The 23077-nt window shown below is 50.9% G+C and overlaps 1 protein-coding gene across 2 annotated transcripts in view; it reads right to left on the reverse strand.

Annotated features, from left to right (window-relative positions):
* AAGAB (alpha and gamma adaptin binding protein) overlaps nt 1-21679 on the reverse strand; it is a 42256-nt gene extending 20577 nt beyond the window's left edge. The window contains exons 1-4 of one of the 2 annotated variants that reach the window (XM_055127100.1): nt 21510-21679; nt 4191-4381; nt 3863-3959; nt 3101-3190 (exon numbers count right to left, since the gene is read on the reverse strand). In XM_055127100.1, the coding sequence (XP_054983075.1) occupies nt 3101-3190; nt 3863-3959; nt 4191-4381; nt 21510-21582 (451 nt within the window). In that variant the 5' untranslated portion in view covers nt 21583-21679. The remainder of the gene's footprint in view (nt 1-3100; nt 3191-3862; nt 3960-4190; nt 4382-21509) is intronic. The other variant, XM_055127101.1, reaches the window with a different exon arrangement.
* Nucleotides 21680-23077: the final 1398 nt, after the last annotated feature.

Raw genomic sequence — 23077 nt, forward strand, 5'->3', positions numbered from 1 at the left:
TCACTGGGTGACGGCCCTTGTCAGGCTGAGCACTCCTGGAGGGAAGACCCGGGTCGTGCTGAGGCCGTTATTCCCTCTGCCCAATATGGCAGCAGTGAGCGAAGCAGCTCTCGGTAAGGGCTAAGATTGGCGGCTGGTTAACAACACCAGTCCAGGGCCAAAGAGGCAGTGCCATGGGGCAGGCGCTGGCCTCGGACGGCTGATGCTGGTTCATTCCCCGGCCCCATGGCACGCCAGGATTATCCCGAGCACAGAACAGGACAGGGAAGACTCCCAAACAAACAACGCCCTAACAGCACCACGCCACCCTAATGGGGCGGGGATGCTCCCAGAGATGAGCTTGTCACCTTCAATGTTGACATGGGGAAACAGTTTGCTAAGGCATGTTTACCCTCACTTCGAATGACTCAATTCTTGAGAGACAACAAATGGAAACTACTCTCCAAAGACGAGCTTATCACCTCCCATGTTTAAATGAAGACCAAAAGCAGGCATGTTTATCTGGACTGTGGATGACTCAATTCTTGCGAGCCTAATATGTCCCGGTGCTAGAATGAGGGACCAGAACTATCAGCTGTGATAAAAAGCCAGAACTTTGAAGAGTCCCAGTGCTTAAATAATCCATGCAAATAAAAAGTGACGCCGTGTGATGTAGACTCGTTTGCATTTTTAAATTCTAGGGAGGTTTTTAGCTACTTTCCATGATATGAAACAAATAAATTTCAAAGATATGAAACTACTAAAATGCCCTACTACGGATGAATGGATCCAGAAGTCGTGTTCTATGTGGGGAACGGCACCTAGGGGGTGGAATGGAGACTGCACAGCTCTCAGAAAAGACGAGATCATGAAACCGGCCACTGTGTGGCCACTGTGAAGTCAGTCAGGAGAGAGACAGACACAGACACAGGACAATCTCTCATAGGATGTAAAGACACACAGAAAGGGAGCAATGAAGGGGCTGGAGCGATAGCATAGTGGGTAGGGCATTTGCCTTGCATGCAGCTGACCCGGGTTCAATTCCCAGCATCCCAGCATCCCATATGGTTTCCTGAGCACTGCCTGGAGTAATTCCTGAGTGCAGAGCCAGGAGTAATCCCTAAGCATCACAGGGTGTGACCCAAAAAGCTTAAAAAAAAAAAAAAAGGAGCAATGAAGAGTCAAAGGCAACAGACCTGGAGCGCTGGTCCCCAGAACGAGCTTACAGCTTATAGGAGGAGGGAGGATCGGGGGGGGGGGGGTGACTCCGAGACCTTGGAGGAGGGTTGGAGGAGGGGAGTGGGCACTCTGGTGGAGGGGGCGGTGTTGCTGGGACAATGCACGCAAGAAACTATCATCAACAGGACTGGATATCATGGTACCTTGGTAAAAAAGGAAGTTATCTGTCTGTCTGTCTGTCTGTCTATCTATTAATCACCAGAATTTACTATCTTTATGGTACTCACATACTAGTAGTTTACACACAGCTAGACAAAATTTGCACAATTTGTAAATTTTACACCTATAATTTGAATAAAAGTAGCTTTAAAAAGAAATTAAACTAGTTAATTTCCAGTAGTCTTAAAAATGGAGCAATAGTATAGCACTGGAGCAATAGTACAGCGAGGAGGGCACTTGCCTTGCAAGCGGCTGACCTGGGTTCGATCCCCAGCATCCCAAATAGTCCCCCGAGCACTGCCAGGAGTAATTCCTGAGTGAAGAGCCAGGTGCCAGCTATGAGCACCGTCAGGTATGGCCCCAAAACAAAACCAAAAATGCACAGGGAGGATAAATGAACCTTTTCGTTTCATTTTTGTCTTCTCCGGTAGGGTTTTATTCCTGGCAACAGCACTTTCAAACAGAAAAAAAAAATTATAAAGCCAGAATGTGAGGGGCCAGGAGACAGTACAGCAGTTGGAGCACGCGCCCAACTCGTGTCCAGGTCCCAGCACCGAAGGACCCCCCTGCACCTCTGGGACGGCCCAGGGATCTAGCAGTGTGGACCCTGCTGTGTCTCCACACCTTACACTGAGCACCGGGCCAGCTGGCAAAGACCCCCAGTGGGGACCTGCACCTCCAGAGCACTGCTTGGCCCCCACCAAAACAATCACCTCTCGGAACAACTGACATCATTTCAAGACCCCCCTCCCTAGCAGCTCTGGCACTGCATGACTTTCCGTTTCTTCCCCGGGGAGCAGCTAACTAACATGTGTGTTCACAGTGGTAAGGCTTAAAAGAGAGAGAGACAGAGAGAGAGAAATGGAGAGAGAGAGATATGGAGAGATATGGAGAGAGAGAGAGAGAGAGAGAGAGAGAGAGAGAGAGAGAGAGAGAGAGAGAGGCGCCCACCATAGAGGCAGGCAGGGGGTGGGGGGTGACGGGAGGAAACATGGGGACTCTGGTGCTGGGAAATGTACCCTGGTGGAGGGATGGGTGTGGGAATACTGTATGACTAAAACCTAATCATGAACAGCTTTGTAAGGGTCTATCTCACAGTGATTCAATAAAAGAAAGTTAAAAAAAATTAAAAATTAAAAAAGTTTTTAAAAACTCACAAAATTCAAAAAAACTGATGTGCCCCCTAAGGTTCCTAACATTCAAGGAAGGAGCACGACTTTACTTATGAGTGTAGTTACAATTATACACTAGAGAAAGGACAAGGAGACAGGAACATTAGTGATTTTTTAATTTGTTCCGGGGCCATCCCCAGCAGTGCTCAGGGCTGACTCCTGGCCCCGTGCTGAGCAGGGATCAGTCCTGGTGCACTTGGGGCACCAAGAGGGGTGTCAGGGATGGAACCCAGGTCTGCCACGTGCAAGGCAAATGCACTCCTCACTGTCCTATTGCTCCAGCCGCGAAAAGTAGGAAATTTGAAACTACAAATCCTCTACCTTAATCAATGAGAAAAGCACAGAACACCTCAAAATTTCTAAATACATGAATTGCTCAAGTAAAGAGAAGGTTTATGAGAAGGCCACAATAATGGATCGTGTACCGATGCTTGCAGCTGACACGACACACACCCATGGTTGTGTTGCAACCTGAGTCTGCTGCCTCTCCCGAGTAACCTCTCCTGCCCGAACCCGAGGGCAGCGTCTCGCCACGGCCCCTGGACACTCACCATCCTCCTCGGGCAGCTCCTCCGGGTTAAGCTCCACCAGCTCGAAGCTATGGTCGATACACCACTCCTGAGCTTTCTGCCGGGTCACACCTGAATTAATACCAAAAGGAAAAACAACACATGTCCATCACCTACAGTATTGCCCAAGTATCCCTGGAACGCCAGTGCAGGGACTTAGCTGCTTGTGTTGTGAGGGCTGAGCCCTGTTAAGACTTCTGGCCCTACAGAGAGTCCCCTGAACACTGCCAGGAATGGTCTGTAACCACCTCCCCCACCCCCAATGTTTCCTCATGATCCCCAGCACCAAAAAAGAATGAATTTCTCAAACCCAAAGTGTTTGGCTTTAAAAAAAGAAAAAAAAAAGGTATCATTATATCACTGTCATCCCACTGTGCATCAATTTGCTCGAGCGGGCACCAGTAACATATCCATTGTGAAACTTGTTGATACTGTTTTTGGCACATCGAATACGCCATGGGTAGCTTGCCAGGCTCTGCCGTGCAGGCGAGATACTCTCGGTAGTTTGCCAGGCTCTCCGAGAGGGGCGAAGAAATCGAACCTGGGTCGGCTGCGTGAAAGGCGAATGCCCTACCTGCTGTGCTATCGCTCCAGCCCCAATACTGCAATATTTGGAAGGCAAATAGCTGGCGATATTTTTGACAAAGCTATACCAGATGTGCCTCTCTAAGCCAAGAAACAAAGATACTTTTATTTCCCAAGGAAAGCCACAGGCACTCAGCACTGGGCACGCAGGGGCCTTACCGTTCTCACACACTCGATCACAGACCAAGATCATGACCTCAGGTAACCATGCTTCGACCAGGGGAAGCCACGAGGAGACGCTGTCAAGACCAGACTTCTAGAGGGAAGGAAAATGCAACAGAAAAGGAGACGTTAAGGGCTGGAGCTTGCATGCAGCCAAGCCAGTTGGATTCTTGGAATCCCGTATGTCCCCGAGAAACACCAGAAGTGATCCTTAGCCAGAGACAGAAGAAAGCCTTGAGCATCACTGGGTGTGGCCCAAAAGCCAACAAATAAAAAGAATTAAGAACCTACAGAGCATGCAGGCGGCCGGGAAGCCAAACCTTACCTGTGTGCTGTCGAAGTAGATGACAAAGGCTTGGACAGACTCTGCGATCTCGGGGGTGACAAGAGACTTGTTTGGCACCACACACAGATTGATGTCCGCAGTATAGTATTTATTATCAATGGTCCAGGGGTAGAGCCTCACAGCATCCTCGTCTGTCGCTTCCACCACGAGGTCTTCAGTGCCAAGGATATCTGTGAAAACATCACCGGGGAACAGGTGAAGCCAAAGGCTGCCGGGCGTTCTCGGCGAAGGGAGAGAACAGGGTGCTCGGGCTGGGCTCCAAAGGGCTTTTCTCCACCCATACTCACAGACAGCTAAAACGATGCTCCTTGTGAGAAATATCTTATTGTCAGAAGCAACATATTATTATATTTTCTTCTCTGATTATTTTTTTCTTCTCTGATTATTGGGTTGGAAAAGTGATGGTGACCTAAGTGAATTCACTGGCCTTTGCCTTTCAACACAGCAATGACTGGGTCAGAGACTCCAACTGTCGCCTGACCAGAGAGGAGGAAGTGGCCGGAAACATGCAGCCTCATTTATTTCGCTGCTTCACGGGAGATGGAAGATTATGACAATCTGAGAACAGATAACTATTTTGCCCTTTTTTTGCTTGCTCACACGGAAACGGCATTAAGGCTATGCTATCATCAAGCAGAAGAGTCACACATATTTCTTGGGCCAAAAGCTTATGCATTAACTCAATGGGTGAAATGAAAGAGTTGATAATGAAAAATTATCCCAATTCCATTCCCTCTTATTTGAAAGACACTTCTGGCGAATTTTAAATATCTATAATAACCATGCAAATTAAATGACTTAGGATATAATGAAACCGTTCAGAAACTCATATGCATCACCACCATAACTAGAATGATGAGCAAATACAGATGTGGTCGTGAGACCATGGAAACATTTTGCTTCCATAATGTTATATGATATTCAGAACTGGAAGAGATATTAAAAACTATTATAAACAAACACCCCTCTCTCATACTCAGACCCACTACTTCCGTTTAATACAGATGTGGGAAAGTGGCTTAGGAAGTCAAATGATGGGGCCACTAGCTGAGCTGCTGCAGGGGCTTGCAGAGACCGTACAAGTTAAGGGGCTTTGCCTCTGGGCCCAATTTGAGTCCCCAGCACCACATAGCGACCCCCCGAGCCCCACCCAGGTGTAATCCCTTAGCACAGAGCCAGGAGTAAGCCCTGAGCACTGCCAGGTGTGGCCTCAGCCCCCCACCCTTTGCAAAAAAAAGAACATTACGTACTAAGAAGAATATAAAAATAGTCCTTAAATTCACAGTTAACAGAGACCGAAAACCAGTAGTCATCTTAAACTCTGGAGCTAAGATGATGTATTTAGAACACTGCACAGCGTTTGCTCAACAAAAAGACGAGGGGAAACTGTTTGATTCAAAAGACAGGAGTAAATGTCTTTTGAAACGAATTTATGAGGAATAAAACAAAAAGCACCTATGCGCACTTCCATCTCACTGGAAGATTTTCATCCCGTGGCTGTGAGGAAGAACTGCTGCAAACGAAACTTGTTTTGAGTAAGAATGTCAAACCAAGCCCTGAGGCTGGCTCAGTGGCAGGGGGGCACCTGCTCTGCAAGTGAGGGGCCTGGAGTCCAATCCCCAGCGGTCCTGGTGGCTCTGCTGTCTGGGACCCCCGGGCAGCAGCAGAGCACACCATTGCAGGGCACAGCCAGGTGTGTGCAAACACCACCGCGAAAGGTGTGCGAGCACTGTGGTCAGGAGCATAAGACCCAAAAAGCACACTGAGGACTACCAGAGCGCCCCCTGGTGAGCACTGTGACCAGGATGTGTGCGAGCACCAGGACGGCTACTGGCAGCCAGCGAAAGTGTGCAACACCCCGGAAAAGCAACAAAGGGAAGAGAAGGGAAACGTTAAGTCTGAAATTAACGTCAGAGCCAGAGTGACAGCAGGACAGTCACAGGCACAAACTCTGAAGTGCCTGGAGCCTGGGCCGACCCCAGCACCGCATGGCACCTGACCACGAGTGGGCATCACTGGCAGCTCCCAGGTACAGTGGGGTGGTCCTGGAGGGCCCAGAGCCACAGGACCTGGGCGGCTGCACCCTAACTCTGGCCCTGAGCCACCAGCCCGACTGGCCGAGTATTCTGGGAAGGGGCCCTGGGGAACCCTCGAGGACTGCCTGGAGACCCCCCAAAAAATAATATAATTAATGTGAGACTTTACCTTCAACGTACAACTAACTTAATAATAATTATTATTATTATTTTTTGCTTTTTGGGTCACACCCAGCGATGCACAGGGGTTACTCCTGGCTCTACACTCAGGAATTACTCCTGCCGGTGCTCAGGGGACCATATGGGATGCTGGGACACGAACCTGGGTCGACCGCATGCAAGGCAAACACCCTACCCGCTGTGCTATTGCTCCAGCCCCAACTTAATAATTATTTTTAAGCCCACAAACAGAATTTTTAATTTATTTTTAAACAAAGCCAGAATGATTACTTTTAAATTGACAGGCATATGTCAATATTTTAAAATATGACTCTGCCTTATCTCTTTAAGAAACATCTCCGCTTAATAGCTTCATTTTCCAGCAGAAGTCATAATCTTTTCTTAACTATCAATCAGTTCCGGAGCAGCCAGGTGCAACATCCCTCCAGGAGCGCGACGGCAAGTTCAGGGGAGGAGAAAAGCAGGAAGAACAGAAAGTTAAGAAGATCTGTTTTCACGTAAACTCTCACAGAAGAAAAACCCTCCTAGGTTTCTCAATTAGAAATCAGAGCTGGGGCTGGAGCAATCGTACAGCGGGGAGGGTGTGGCCTGCCCGGCATACGGCCAACCCAGATTCGAATCCCAGCATCCTCTACAGTCCCCTGGGCACTGCCAAGAGCGGTCCCGAGTACAGAGCCTGAGCATTGTCAGGTGCAGCCCCCGAAACAAAACAAACAAAATAAAAAGAGATAAAAGAGAAATCAGAGCTAATATTCCAACATCGACCAGGGGATGGGACGTGTGGCTGCAAAGATGCCAGCGTCAGATTTCCCCAAGGGTGGAATTAGTCTTCGTGAATGTGTATTTTAAAAAACAAAGAGAAGTTTGACTATTTTGAAAATCACAGAGAACAAAAAGAGTTGACTGGCTCAGAGTCCATCAACAAAGCATGTGGGCCTACCTGGTCCTGCCGTCCCCAACTGACCAGGTTAAAAGCTAGGAGGAAGTCTGGGCTATGCCGCTTTCAAATCGGTGTCTGCAACTAACATAAAAAAAAAATGAGTAAAATGTCACCAGCTCACCAGCTGCCATGTAGACTACCTAGGCCCATTACAGATTTTATTAACTGGATATTATTATTCTAGCAATTCTAGTCATTCTAGAATACAAGAGAACAGGGCCAGAGAGAGAGTTCAAAGAGCCAAGTGCTTAGCATGCAGGAGTTCCGGGTTCAAGTCCCAGAGCTGCCATGGAATAAATCTTGTCTAGAATACAAGGGAAGAAATCAGTCTGTCACTAGCGCTCTCAAAAAGTTTCACTTTAGGGCCTGGAGGGCTGGTGGGTGGGATGCTTGCCTTGCACACAGCCGACCTGGGTTCAACTCCCCGTATCCCATATAGTCCCCTGAGCCCACGAGGAGTAAGAATAGAGCCAGGGGTAAGCTCTGAAACCAAGAAAGAAAATTTTTTTTTCCTATTTTATACTTTGATTTTCAAATGGTTAAGATATTTACTAAACACACACAAAGAAGCTATTTGTTTCTCTTCCTAAACCCAGAGAAACACTTGAAGAAAATGAATGTCAAAAAAAGGAAAAGGAAAAGAAAAGAAAGGAGAAGAGAAGAAAAGAGAAGAGAATAAAAGAAAAGAAAAGAGTAGAAAAGAAAAGGAAAGGAAAAGGAAAGAAGAAAAGAGAAGAAAAGAGAAGAGAAGAAAGAAAAGAAAAGAAAAGAAAAGAAAAGAAAAGAAAAGAAAAGAAAAGAAAGGAAAAGAAAAGAAAAGAAAGGAAAAGAAAAGAAAAGAAAAGAAAAGAAAAGAAAAAAGAAAAGTAATGTTGTGTTTTAATAGTTGCTGCTTGTGTTTTACTCACTGTGCCGCCTGAACAGTGTGACTGCTCAACTTTAAATTTTAAATACACTTTTCCAAATTCATTTTTTGCCTTACGGCCTCTGGGACTGAGCCCAAGACCTCACACATTCAAAGCTCTTTCAAGTTCTCTCCTGGGCCCTGCTCTCTTGTTTTCTAAACACTGACTCTAAAATGAACCATCTGCAATATCCTAAACTGCAACTGGCGAGCTTGGGACAGTTTCACTCACTGTATTTCCTGCCGGCTAATGACTCTGGCTGGGAAGAGGTGCGTCTCTCCCTGAGCTGCATCCCCCGGCCCAGAGCAGGCGCAGTCTCTGGCCTTTGATACCTGATCACTCTCCAGTGAGGCTCCAGGCGGACAGTATCATCCCCACCCCCGTGCCCTGGCACAGTGAGGGGACGAGAACGACCAGTGCATCCTAGTTCTTATCAATACCAGAGCTTAATTCTTAGAAGTGTAAATGGGAGCCCCACACTGGCCCACAATGAGGTGTGTGAGTCTCCATCACACCACAACAAAGTGTGTGCACACGCTGACACTGAACGTGGGACAGCCCCACCCCTGAGCCCCACCTGCACAGAGACACAGCCCGAGGACAAGGCGAAGCAGCAGGGACAAGGCTACACTAACACAACTTTCCTCCCAGCTCTGCTACTTGGTTTCACACGTCCCACAGTGTTGTGTGAACGTTCCTGCGGTCAGAGGCGCCGAGATAAGGAATGCGGAAGAAAAATGTCTCATGGAGGACCAAAGCTCGCTCTGGCTCTTGGCCAAGGCAGAGGGCCTCGTGGATCTCCTTTTATTGAACATGGTACCTCTAAAGGGCGCAATACAGTGACGTCACCAAAGGCATCAAAGGAAGTTACAGGAAGAACATTGAGGCAACATTATTTCCTTGCATCTGCAGGCCAGTAATCTAGGCCTCTGGAAAGAAGATGCAAAACCAAAACTGAAACCTTCCTTGGGCTAAAAGCATTTGGATTTACATCCCAAAGACAAGGCTGGACAGCTACAAGAAATCTACATATCAAAGACAAACTAGGCAGCACTTGAAATCTAAGCCTTTTGGTGGGGCACCAGAAATGTTGCTTTTTCTGTGGAGATAAACGCGAAACCTCACCCCCATCTTTCTGCCCGGCCTAGTATCCAATTTTCAGAGACTGGGTCCCTATAAAGAATTTTACATTTCTGAACAGTTTTATCAGAGTTATTTCTGTTTTTAATTAGAACTTGCTTCTTCCGAGCTATTTCGAACTTCCCTATGTTTTTCTGCAGGTGTTATGTTATCAGAGCAATTAAAAAAAAATTTAAAGAAAACTGTGCTCTGGATAACTGCTGTCTGGGAGAATCCATATACCACAGTTTATTTTTCTCCGATTTCAAAGTCGCTCACACAACTGAGTACCTGGCAAGCACTCCTGGGGGGGCGGCCAACACACTTCTCACTCTGTAGAGACCCAAAGCAGGAGCACCAGCCCCTCCCCCAGCAGGAGCCAGCAGGGCGGGGCCACCCGCTCTGCCCACTGCCACTGGGACACAGGGCACGAACTCAAGCAGCCTGGGCAAGAGCGCCCGTGGCCGTGCCTGAAGGCCGGAGCCAGAGGCAGGGGCCGCAGGTCCGTGAGCCTGCAGCACCCCGACCTTCCGACTACCCGGGAAGCTGCTCTGGGCGGAGGGATCTGCATGTCAGCAGGTTACACCGGCCTCAGAGGGGGAAGCCAGGCAGAATTCCTAGAAAAACCTGCAAAACAGTTGCCCTTCAAGGTCCTTCACTCCACTGAACCTTGATGACGCCAAAATGATGGGGCTCCCTGAATCCCACTTCACCCTTGACCCAGATCCCGGTCCCGGCAGCTCTGGTCACGCTCTCTGACGGCAGCCACCTAGTGGAGCTGTGAGCCGCCGGTTCAGAGAAACGCTAGGTCCCGGCGAGGCATCTGGCTGCAAACCTGGTCTCACAGCAACACCGTTCAGGACCCGTGTTCTCCTATGGCCACCAGTACCAGCAGGAAGAGGAAGCACTACAACCCTTCACCCCAGTGAGAAATACCAGTTTCCCTCTCTTTCCCTGCTTGAAAGAGAATAGTTTTCAAGCTTTCGTTTTGTGGCCACTCCCAGCCAGGCTCTGGGCTGGCTCCTGGCTCTGCACTCAGAAATTACTCCTGTGGGTGCCTGGAGCATTGTACAGGATCCATTGGGGACTGAACGGGTCCTGCCGCATGCCCACTGTACAGCCCCGTGTGCCCCCTGCCCTGCAAACATCATTCGCGACTGTCACTTCTCAAGGACCAAGTCAGCGCCTCCAGCTGCAATCTACAAGGCCCCGGGTGCCTGTCAGGTTTAAAAGTTACAGCGGTACGAGGGGCGGGGCCAGGAGTGCGGCTTGGTGTACAGCACCTGCCGTGTGTGCACGAGGCTCCCGTGCAACGCCCAGGTCCACAATAAATAAACAGATGCACTATAAAAACGAACAAGCATGAGGTGTCCGAGGTTGGAATTCACAGAGGCTGGTGTCAGGAAACCCTGGACCCTGTCCCCTGCTGCAGCCCTCCGGGGCCCGTGGCCGCAGCCCTGGTTTCTAGCGGGAGGAGAGTAACCGGACGGTCAGAGAGCGGCAGCTGGCCACGGGGGACAATGGCCTGGCAATCCTGGCTTGTGTACAACACTGAATTGGCCCACAAGGGCCTCTGCTCTCAGCCCACACCCAGTGCTCGCTCCGGGGCTTTCTGGAACAGCCTTGAGCGAGTTTCAAGAGAAGGAAGCGGGGGAAAGGCAACTCGGCCCTGCCTTCTCGAGTGCTGGTGTCTCCCGACAGCCATCTGGAATTGGTCACCACAGCGTCATGGGTAAATAATTGCAGGGGAGGGGCCTGCACGGTCTCTGCATGCCCTCGGAGACCCTGCAGCCCAGTGTGAGACAGAGCCGGCGGTGGAGACAGGCTGCCGGCGGTGGAGACAGGCTGCCGGCAGAGAAATGATTTTTCAGAGCCACGGGGCGTCAGCGGCTCGGGAACAATCCCCGGGGCTGGGGGGTTGGCCGACTTCCCTCGGGCGGGGCTCCCTGAATCCCACCTCACCGTTAACTCGAGGCGGAGCCCTGACATCTCAAGCTGGGCTCTTCGGCTGTCAGGGAGGCCACCTCATCCCAGGGGGACATCTGGAGACACTGCTGGCCACCTGCAGAGAGACCCAGTGGGGTGGAGGGGCCAGAGGCCAGGAATGCTGCGGGAGACCCTGACTCGTGAGGGCAGGTCACCCCAACATTAAGGGCCCCCAAAGTCAACAATAAAAGCAGAGGAACTTGTGGGACTCACTCAGCTGCGTGCACACAATGAAAGCTGATCACGGTCTTTCTCAAAGAACTGGAATCAGGCAACAGTGACCAACCAGCCCGCCCAAATGTCTCCACTGGACCTCATCAAACCTACCTCTAACAAAAGCTAATGCAGGTTTTCTTCCTTTTCTTTTTGTCTTTTTGGGCCACACCTGACTATGCTCAGGGCTGACTCCTGGCTCTGTGCTCAGGGCTGACTCCTGGCTCTGTGCTCAGGGATAACTCCTGGTGGTGCTCAGGGGACTACATTGGATGCAAGACGACTGAACTATCTCTCTGGCCCCTTACCTCATTTTCTTAATTCTTGGGTTCTCCCTGCTCAGGTGGGGGATGGGGTGCTCACCAACAGTGCTAAGGGGGCCTGGGGGCCACTCTCAATGAGTCTCCACCTGGCCAGGCGGGTCAGACCTGTGGAAGTCTGGGCTCATGCCAGGTGGTGTTTGGAGAGCCATGCGCTTTAGCCCACCAGCCCCTTCTTCAGCCATCCGAGCCATAAAACCCACAGTTTTTACTAGTTAAAAACTATTCCTCAAAGAAAGAACATGGGGCAGAAGTGTACATGGGGCAGTTATGCGAGCAACTGATGTTTATACTCCAATACTAATTTTTCACAAAGATATCTGCTACAGAGGTTGGAGCAATAGCACAGCGGGGAGGGCATTTGCCTTGCACGCAGCCGACCTGGGTTCGATTCCCAACATCCTATAGGGTCCCCCGAGCACTGCCAGGAGTAATTCCTGAGTGCATGAGCAGGAGTATCCCCTGTGCATCACCGGGTGTGACCCCAAAACAAAACAAAACAAAAAAGATATCTGCATCAAGTAAGAGAGCCAGGCCTGAAAATGTTCATGACCGCTCAGGATGACAACCTCTGAGCCCATGCGGACTTACTCCAAGAAGGTCAACACGCTGGAGGTGACACTCCCAAAAGCAAGTATGCGGGGCTGGAGTGGCAGTATGGTGGGGAGGGCATTTCCCTTGCACAGCTGATCCGGGTTCTTTCCCGGCACCCCAGATGGTCTCTCGAACCCACCAGGAGGGATCCCTGAGTGCAGAGCCAGGAGTCAGCCCTAAGCACTGCTGGGAGTGGCCCCAAGCCCAAAAGCAATTATTCGTGAAGAGCACTGGCTCTGGAGCTCTTGGATTCAAACACGGAGAACAAGCGCCGCCCACTGGCAAGACCATCAAGGTACTGCACACACCAGTATGGGGACAGTCTTTCAAGGACAAAGTCACAACTGGGTGACACCTGGTCCATGGACGAGAGAGAGAAAACAATCGACTGGATTTCACCAAAACGCTTCACACTTTCGCCTTTTAAGAGACAGTGTCAAGAAAACCTACGGGAGAGAAATTTTGCAAAGCCTCGGTGAGATGAGGAATTTGTATCTCGAATATATTCTCTAATTATAAAGACTCCCAAAGTGGAAAAAAGATTTTTAGGCTTTGTTTTGTTTTCAGGCACACCCAGTGGTGCTCAGGGCTTTACTCCTGGCTCTGTGCTCAGTCATCACCCTCGGCAGGGCGTGAGGAACCATACTGGGGGTCAGGAACTGAACCTGGGTCAGCTGGGTGCAAAACAAGTACCCTCTCCACTGTGCCATCTCTCAGGTCCATGGATAAAAAATTTGAATTGACATTTTCAACAAGGAAGATAAATGGACCATCTGTGCAGAAAAAGGTTGGGCATAAATGAAAATCAAAACCAATTCGCATGCACCAGAAACTAGGCAAAAGCTATACGTGCCAACAACACGCAGAAATCAGAACCTTCGGGCCAAGCTGGGGTTCATTCCCCAGCACCCCATAATGTCCCCCAAGCCCTAACCCTTGGGCACAGTGGTGTGTCCCCCACCCCCATGAGAAAAAGAAAAGGAAAGCAGAACCATCATGTATGACTGATGACACTGTGGGAGGGAGCGTCACCACAGAGAACGGGAAGCTTGGCAGTTTCTTAAATGGGTACAAGCACTTCTTAGCGTGCCCACTGCAGCAACTCAAATGCCCATCAACTGATGATGAACAAAATGTGCCCCATCCACTACGAAGTATAGGCAGCACGGACCCATCTCAGACGCATCCTCTCTGTGTGCTACATGAAATAGCCGGGACATCAGGACGTGCACGTTCCCTGACTTCTCTTCTGCAGAATGCCCAGAGCAAACCCATGAAGACAGCAAGGGTCTAGCAAGGCTGCCTAAGTGTGGGCATGGACCTGGGCAACAGCTGCAAAGAGACACGGCTTCCTTCCAGGATGACAGAAACGGTTCCCACTTGGAAGAAGTGGATCTGATGGGATCTAAATTACCCGCTGAGAAAGCTGTGCGACAGCAGCCTGGCATCTGGAAGGCAATGAGGTAGGTGAGTGTTTCAGGTGATTTAGAACCACGATGGCACATGTAAAGACATGGGGCAGGGGCTGGAGCCATAGCACAGCGGGGAGGGCGTTTGCCTTGTACGCAGCCAACCCGGGTTCGATTCCCAGCATCCCATATGGTCTCCCAAGCACTGCCAGGAGTGATTCCTGAGTGCAGAACCAGGAGTAAACCCTGAGCATTGCTGGGTGTGACCCAAAAAGCAGAAAAAATTAAAAAGACACTGGGCAAATACATGGCAAATGAAAAGTGAGTGTTCTTAAAGTTAGGTGATTACGAAAAGGGTAGCACAATTCAATTCACAAATAATTAACTCCATAAAAACCCTGACCAACCCAGCAGATTTAAGGCAGACTAGTACTTCCTCTAGGCCAGCCTAACAGGGCTGTTTACAACCTCAGCATCACACGTAGTCCTGTTCTGAGGACACTGATTTTGATCCAAGCAAGGAAACACTTGGCTCCATCTCTGTGCAATAGTCCTCAGGGCTGCACCCCAAAATCAAGACCTATGGCGGTGATTTGTCACCGACCTTACAACAGCACAGAGACTCTGAAAGAGTTTCCCGGCTGTTCTCTCTTTGTCTGGGCCAACCCAGCGGCCAGGTATGTGATTCTAAGAGCTGGGCTGTGGTGTCTGCGTGAAGTGACATAAACACCACGGTGGGTCTGGGAGATCATTCCTACACGCATACTTCGAATTCACTGTATCACTGTCACTGTCATCCCATTGCTCATCTATTTGCTCGAGCGGGCACCAATAATGTCTCCATTGTGAGACTTGTTACTGTTTTTTGGCATGTCGAATAAGCCACAGGTAGCTTGCCAGGCTCTGCCATGCAGACAAGATACTCTCGGTAGCTTGTCGGGCTCTCTGAGAGGGGCGGAGGTATCGAGCCCAGGTTGGCTTCCTGCAAGGTGAATGCCCTACCCATTGTGTTATCGCTCCAGTGCCCTCACATGAATGGTTTTGTTCCTTGTCTAGGATTTTTCCTCTGGGATATTGCTTCCTACTCTCTACCCCCAATTATTAGAATGCCATTTGTTGGAATATTTCCCCTTTTCCAGCTGCCTTCTGGAGTTTTGTCACAGAAACCTTTTGTCACAGAAACCTAGCTGATCTTTGACACGGATCTAAGGTGCTAGCCAGAATTGATTTGACATTGTAGATTCCAGGCTGCAGCCCAGCCTGGTCTTTGGGATGTAAATCCGAGTGCTTTCAGCCCAAAGAAGGCTTTGGTTTTGTTTTTGTATCTTCTTTCCGGGGGGCCTAGATTAACGGCCTGCAGATACAAGAGAATTATGTTGCCTCAACGTTCTTCCTGTAAGATCTTTTGGTGCCTTTGGTGACGTCAATGTATTGCGCCCTTTGGAAGGGCCATGATCAATAAAAGGGGTTCAGAGAGAAGGTGAGGGGGGGAAAGTGTATAGAGGCGGAAAGGTGCAGAGAGGATGGAGAGTGTATAGAGGGAAGACTGGAATAAACTGCAAGTGAGACCAACCATCATGGCTCCGTTCCTTCCTTCGCCTGCCACATCTTCGCCATCAACCTCCCCGGGGTGGGGGAAGCGGCTGGAAGCTACCGAACTCGGGTGGCAGGAGAGACAGCTGCTGCCCTAGGCCCTGTGCCTGGCACGGTGCGGTGAGGCGTCCCTTCCCTCGCCCGCGCCTTTTCTTTTTATTTTTATACAGCCATTGACCAGAACAAACACCTTAGAGTCATTTCCCGTATCAATAGTTATCCAAAGGATGGTCAAAAATGTCATACAATGTAACTCTACACTCAAGTAAGAAAAGAAAATGGGCACAGCTCATCGATGACGGCTCCAGGAAAGTAAAACCAGAGTTGGGTCATAAAAGCTCTCACTTTTGGGGGCTGGAGCGATAGTATAGCAGGAAGGGCGCTTGCCTTGCACACAGCCAACCTCGAGTTCAATCTCTGGCGTCCCATATGGTTCCCTGAACCCTGCCAGGAGTAACCTGTGAGAGCAGAGCCAGGAGTAACCCCTGAGTACCATCAGATTTGGTCCAAAACAAATTTGAAAAAAAAGTTCTCACTTTTGTAATAAAATCTCCTGCCACCATTTCTGCCATCCACCCTCAATACATGCCGTTCCTGGCTGCCAAGAACTTTTGATCAAATGTCATATGTATGGGAAGAACTTGTATTTAATCTGTCTCTCTCTCCTTGGTTGATGACTTGACATCCCTCATGAAATAAAGGTCAAATCTGAAGCCCTCTCTTACTGTTCACTAAAACATTTAAATATAGGATCACAGCTAGGAACAAATCTTATGTTCCCCGGTACCAGCACCCGTCAAAATGACCAAATGACCTCTCTGCTGAAATCACAAGCACTTCAAGCTTCACTCGACGGCGACAACTCAAAATCCTTGTAGTGACCTGGCCGTCCCCACTTTCTGCCTTTGAAGAGAACAGGTGTGGAAACACAGACAGCGATCAAAGTGAGTCCTCCTGCCAGAGCAAACTGGCAAGCTGGCTTGAGCTAAATCATTAAGAATCTGCCCCAGTAAACCAAAGGCATCCACTCAGAAGACTTCAAGAAGCAACAACAACAATAACAAAAGGCAAGCGAGAAGGCACTGCTCTTAGTTCCTACTGTGGCTCCTAGAAGACCGTGTCTGATCTGCAAGGGAGCACCTCTCTTTGAAGCAGTCACATTCTCCACATCCTAGTGCCGGCCTGGAGACAGTACAGGGCTGGGCTTGCACCCTGTCCAGCCTGGTCCGATTCCCGGCACTGCCAGCAACGACCCCTGAGCAAAGCGCTAAGAATAAGCTCTGAATACAGCCAGGTGTGGCCCGGCCCCCACCCCCTCCTGCTGTAAGTATCAGGGGGCATGACAGACCTCACAGAATCTATGTGGCATGTAGGAGCTGGCCTTGCCTGTGTTACATCCCCAAAGCCTGCTTTTCCCACAATTTTTTTTTGTTCTGTTTTTTGGGGGGCCACACCCGGCAATGCTTAGGGGTTACTCCTGGCTCTGTACTCAGGGATCATTCCCAGTCGTGTCTGAGGGACCATACGGGATGCTGGGGCTTGAACCCAAGGTGGCTCCGTGCAATACAAACGCCTTAGCCATCATTTCATTTCTCTGGCCCTATCATGTAATTTCCTATCCCGTTCTGCACCTGAGAACCCGTGAAGTGTTCATGTGCTAAATATGAATTCTGAAGTCCCTAATTATACTGCAGCTTCAGAATGGGGCTGCTTCTTCAGATTTCTCTAAAATAAAAAAGAGGATTCTATACCATAACATAAAAATTACACAAAAACAGGGCTTTATACCTAGAAGAGATTTTTCGAGATCTCTGGAGTCAGTTAAATGGCAATGTAACATAGAAAGACTGACAAATTTGTAAGGGCTCTACTTAAAGAGTTTGCTCAATTTAGAAAATAAAAATCCAACTGTGGTGAAAAACTATCAGGAATGCAGAATTCAAAATACAGGTCCTCTGCAGGGCAAAGATTTATGTTCTTCCCCAAAGGGCCAGAGAGATACAGGACAGGGCTTAAGGCTCTTGCCTTGCATGAGGTCAGCTCTGGTTCCATGGAGCCCTAGTACTACTTACAGACCCCCAAGGGCTGTCCCTTAGCACCACCAGAAAAAAAAATGAAATATTTTCTTCACTCAGAATTAAGACTTCAATAATTCAAAATGGAAATGCATAAATATCGAAAACCTTCTTTGGGGTAACGGTGACAACACTGCCACCATAACATGGCAACAGAACGGGTGATCGCGCCGCACCCTCATCCACCCCTGACCCTGGAACAACCCGGGGGGGCACTGCAGCCAATGCTGCACTGTCCAGTGCTGAAGGAAGGGAGATTTCTGGGAGACAGAGTGATTTTTTTTTTTTAATTTCCTTTCTGAAATGGAAGATCTAAGAAGCTTGGGAAGCTTAGCTTTGGTTTGAATAAATCTCTATCTTTTCTCACACCACCATCGCCACCTTTAATTTAAATAGCTCTGACTGCTAAGAAATCCCAGTACATGTCACTCCCATGTTCCACACAGACGCATCCTGCCTCGGAGGGGGCCCCAGGGCTTCCTCTCTGAGCATCTCAGGAAAGGGGCCCAGCATTCACTCTAATGCAATGGCTCTTTCCACCTGTTACGATTCTAAGACCTCCCACGTTACATGGAAAGGAAAAAACCCAACAACGTCTCATTCCATAAAGGGAGGGGCTGGGCCCAGCTGGGTCTGAGCAGTGGGTTGGCAAAAGAACTGATCAAGAGAGTGTGATGGCCTGGACGAGAGCCAAAACAGTTCATCCCAACAGAGTGTACGGGTGGGCCCACGCAGTGGAGGTGTCCAGAGAGAGAAACTGAGGCCTCAGCACAGCTTGGAGGAGTCTTCCACTGTGTGTCTCTGGGCTACATAGGTGGGAGGCTTCTACTTTATATAATTCACCAATTTTGAGAAATGAGTGGATGAGAAATGTTGGGAAGGGAGTTCAAAGTAAGCCCTGAGCAAGCAGAACAAGGGGCTGGAGTGACAGCACAGCGGGGAGGGCACTTGCCTTGCACACAGTGGACCTTGGTTCAATCCCCAGCACTCCTTATGGTCCCCTGAACCCACCAGGACAGGAGTGATCCCTGGGTGTACACCCAGGTGTAACCTGAGCACTGCCGGGTGTGTCCCCCCTCCTAGCCTGCCCCCAGTGGAACAGTGACAGAAACGTACATGAGGTAGAGCGAGGTCTGGCCCCGGCACACACACACACTTGCTCTCCCACTACACGGAGCCCTGCATTTGGGTATTTGGGCATCTGCGCCTTCGTTTCCCTTTACAGAGAGCGGAGAGTTAATTCTACACTCTCAGACATACAGCCAGAACACTGCAGAGATCTCTGCACGACAAAATGAGAGCTAGAGCACCTTGCAACATCCTCCCACGCACGTCCTGTATCCAAAACACAGGTCTACAGATTTATGTTTGGTTTTGTTTTCTGGGCCACGCTTGGCAGTGCTCAGGGCTGACTCCAGGCTCTGCACTCCAGGATCACTCCTCGCCCAGCTCAGGGGACCGTATAGGGTGCTGGGGATCGAACCTGGTTGGCTGCATGCAAGGCAAGTGCCCTCCCCTCTGTGTTGACTATGGCCCTGAAAGTTTGGGTTTTTTTTTTTTTAGTTTGTGTGTAGTTACAGCACATGGTATTTGGTTATGAAATATTACTCCCTGCTGGTAAAGGATTATAACCTGTGACCTACTGTCACTTGCACACCTCACAAAAGTCATTCACGACAGCAGTCTCTGTTCTCCAAAAGTACTGGCGGGTGGGGGAGGGGAGACAGGCGGGCCCTCAAGCCAAGGCGTGGCACACAGGCCTTCCCCATGGAGGCCCAGAGTTTGGTTCCGGCACTACGTGCTCCCCCGAGCATCTCCAGCGTAGCGCTGGTGGCTCCTGAATGTCACAGGGGTGACAGTGGAAGTCCCCAGGATCCAAGGGACCACACCGAAGAACCAAACAGGAAGGCCCACGGAGCCCATCCAAGCATCTGCAGGAGTGGCCCCAGGACCCTTGAACACTGCTCAGGAAGGGTGCCTCCCCACTCCCAGAAAAACAAAAACATAAAGCTTCCAGGAGACAGCTCCAGGGCTGAAGCGCCTGCCTTGTCACAAGCAAAATCCCCAACAGGCCACCTGCACCAGCAAACCCATTGTCCCAGATGTCCAGCCATAAGCGAGTCCAGGTCATACTGCAACTAGTTGAAGGGTGCCACCTCACAGGCTATCCAGCCGCAAAGACACGGCAGCACTGTGGAGGTGGCAGCAGTCACCCCCAGCAACCATGTGTGTGCACCAGAGCGACCCCACCAGGGCAGTGTGACCCAGGGGAGGGAGCAGGCGAGCACTGATACAGGAGTCGGGAAGGCGCTTACCTTGCTCACAGCTGACCTGCGTTTGAGCCCCAGCATCCCACATGGTTCCCTGAGTCCTGCAGCAGCTGGACATCGGTCAAAAAGGAGGAGCGGAGGGAGGAGGAAAGGAGAGAGGAAGGAGGAATGGAGGGAGGGAAGGAAGGGAGAAAGGTAGAAGGAAGGAAGGGAGGGAGGGAGGGAGGGAGGGACCAACCCCTAGTAAGCACCAAGGCTGAACATACAAGCACTGTGAACCTGGTGTATGCCCACCACACTCCCAAAACAACAAAAAGAAAGGGAAGAGAGAAATTATTCTAAAAAATCAGACTCAATTCCTGATTAATTTTCTCTTAATTATGGAAAAACCGTTGTGACTGAGGCCCACTTACTCAAGCACACTGAGGCAGTCTTGAGGCAGGAGAACAGGAGGTTTACTTACATGGGTGGACAAGCACTAGGTAAGCCACCTGAAGCTATCCACCTGACCAGGGGCGTCAAGAGCACTTACAGAGAGCACCCACGGGGCAGCTGACATTCGTATTCGGCATGAGACAGACGGTGCGGCAAGGATGCTGGGGTTGTCTTTCGGCACCAAGTACAGCAGGACATGGGAAGATAAAGACACCCTACGCTAAGGAGGGGGGCAATTTCCAGGAAGGGAAGGGAGTTCCCTGGAGCCAGGAGGCCTTGTGGCTTTATAGACTGCAGCTAACAGAAGGGCTAAAATTCCCTGCGACTACAAGCAAATTATGAATCACGCATCCCAGAACACAGAAATACTTCATTCGAATCATGGGAGCAAGCACTTCACCTATTACCCTACCCCTGCCCAGGCAAAGTGGGCTAATGCCCATTCTCACAGGGAACCCACCCTTCCTTGTAAGCCGCCCGAAAGTAAGCCTATAGCCCCTGAAATAAGTGGAAAACAGCCCAGCGTGTAAAGAAACAGCTCAAGGCAGCATTTCCTATAATTAAACTTTTACCCCAGCGAGGAATACGTGAAGCGATCCCTGATAACTAACGCAACGAAAATTTGTGCTGAGGGACAAGCCGCCTAATTCTACCCGGTGCTTTGTTTGATTTTGTTGTCTGGGGAGCCACAGCCAGAGGTGCTTAAGGGCCACCACCTAACAGTGCTCTGGACCCAAGGCGGCGCCTGGCTCAAACCAGAGTCCAGCTGCGGCTGCGCGCTAGGCAGGCGCCTGACCCTTTGCAGGATCGCTCCAGGCCCCCAATTCCATCATTTGCGTGCGCGCGGGGGGGAGGGGGAGGACAAAAATCAGTTGTTCACTGCTGTACCGGGCGCCTCCTAAATGTCACACGGCCTGTCCCCGCCACCTGGGCGTTCTGGTAGGAGCAGAGCCCTCAGACGCCTTCCGCACCCGTCTAGGAACGCGGAGCCCGTGCGGGGCCGAGCTGGGCGCAGACACCCCCGTGCCACCGACTCGGACCCGGCCCACTGGGACATGCACTGGGCCCGGGGTCCCCGCACCCGCGGACTCGGCCCCCCTCCGACCGGGCTGCGCGGAGCCCGGAAGGCGGCCCAGCGCCGCGGGGAGAGGCGCGGGGGCAGCGGGCGGCGAACTCGGCCCGCGACCGGCCGGCCCCGGGGGGGCCCGCGACCCGCTACTCACGCTGGACCAGGCGGTCCCCGGGGAACGCGGGGCAGCAGCTGGTGACGAGCGCGCAGGGCAGCTCCGCAGCCATCGCGGCGTCCCCGAGCGGCCGCGTCCCCGCCGCTTCCGCCTCGGGCCGCACCAAGGGCGGCGGCGCACGGGGGAGCCTCGCGGGAGCCGCCGCCCGCGGCCGGAAGCCGCCGCCGCGGCCCCGCCCGCGCACCCCTCTCCCGGCCGCCGCGTGGGCCGCGCCGCGCGTCCTGTTGCCATGGGAACGGGCCCGCCCCCCCCCGCCCCGCCCCGCCCCGCCTCGCCCAGGGCTTGCCGGCGCCCGCAGCCGGCGCCCGCCCGAGTGACCCGCCCCCGGCCATGGCCCAGGTGTCTGAAAGCTGCGACCCCATCGGAACCATCTTAATCCAGGTGGGGAACGGGCTGCTCCCAGCTCTGCCCGTCGCTCCCCGCCGAGCGCCGCCCCCTGGCCGTCCAGCCAGGCAGGGGTAACGCCCCCGCGGGTCCCCCCTCGTCCGCATCGCCGCCCCTGGAGGTCGTGTTCCTAAAGCAAGAGCAGCACTGCACAGCAGACCCTTGCACCGCAGCCTTAACCTCGGTGGGCGCAGACCCACCTGCCACGGGGGGCACAGTCTTGAAATGTCATCTTCAGGAAATGCTGGGTCCAGGATGAGGGGAGAGGGGGACGGATCGGATACACAGACATCGGGGAGGGGCAAGAATACTTTTTTTTTTTTTTGGCTTTTTGGGTCGTACCCAAGCGATGCACAAGGGTTAACTCCTGGCTCTGCAGTCAGGAATAACTCCTGGCGGTGCTCGGAGGACCATGTGGGATGCTGGGAATTGAACCCGGGTGTGCCGTGTGCAAGGCAAACGCCCTACCGGCTGTGCTATCGCTCCAGCCCCTACTCTTTTTCTTAAACGCATCCCACAACCAATTTGGGGAAGCCCGAAAGTCCCTTGGCAAAAAAGAAAAAAGGTCAGAGGGATGTTATGTACAGCACAATATACAGCGGGTGGGCTGTGATTAATAATGCAGTATATTTGAAAGTCTTGGGGAGACCATATAATTGGCAGCGTTAGAGAAAAAGTTGACAACTGGACTGATTGTCGAGATGATTTCACTTTGTATGCAAGATCAGGAACATTATGTTGTATGCCTGACACCAGACAGTGCTGTATGTCCGTGACATCTCAAGGAAGTAAATGGAAGTTCCTTGCTTAGAAACACACACAGGAAAAGACATTCAGGACAACTGGGCTAGTAAATCAACTGAAGGTTCTTGAGTCAAGTGGGCAAGTTTGAGAACTTCTTCTAATCATAGAAGGGGAAATATCAAGAGAGTCTCATTCTTAGATTTAATTTCTTCAGTGAAACTCCATTTTCGAGTTCAACTCAGATGGTTCTAGACTAGTAAAGCATCGTGGTACTTTCTTCACACAGATGAAAGTTTTGGAATGGCCCCACATATGTCATTACTTTTAGCTCCTATTTAGTTCCCTCTGCCTAAGAATTGGTTAATTGGCCAACTGTCACTCTATCAGAACTCTCGCTTAGGTCTGTCGTGGGTTTGATT

This window comes from Sorex araneus, chromosome 2 (assembly GCF_027595985.1).
Source record: "Sorex araneus isolate mSorAra2 chromosome 2, mSorAra2.pri, whole genome shotgun sequence".
Classification (NCBI taxonomy): Eukaryota; Metazoa; Chordata; class Mammalia; order Eulipotyphla; family Soricidae; genus Sorex; species Sorex araneus.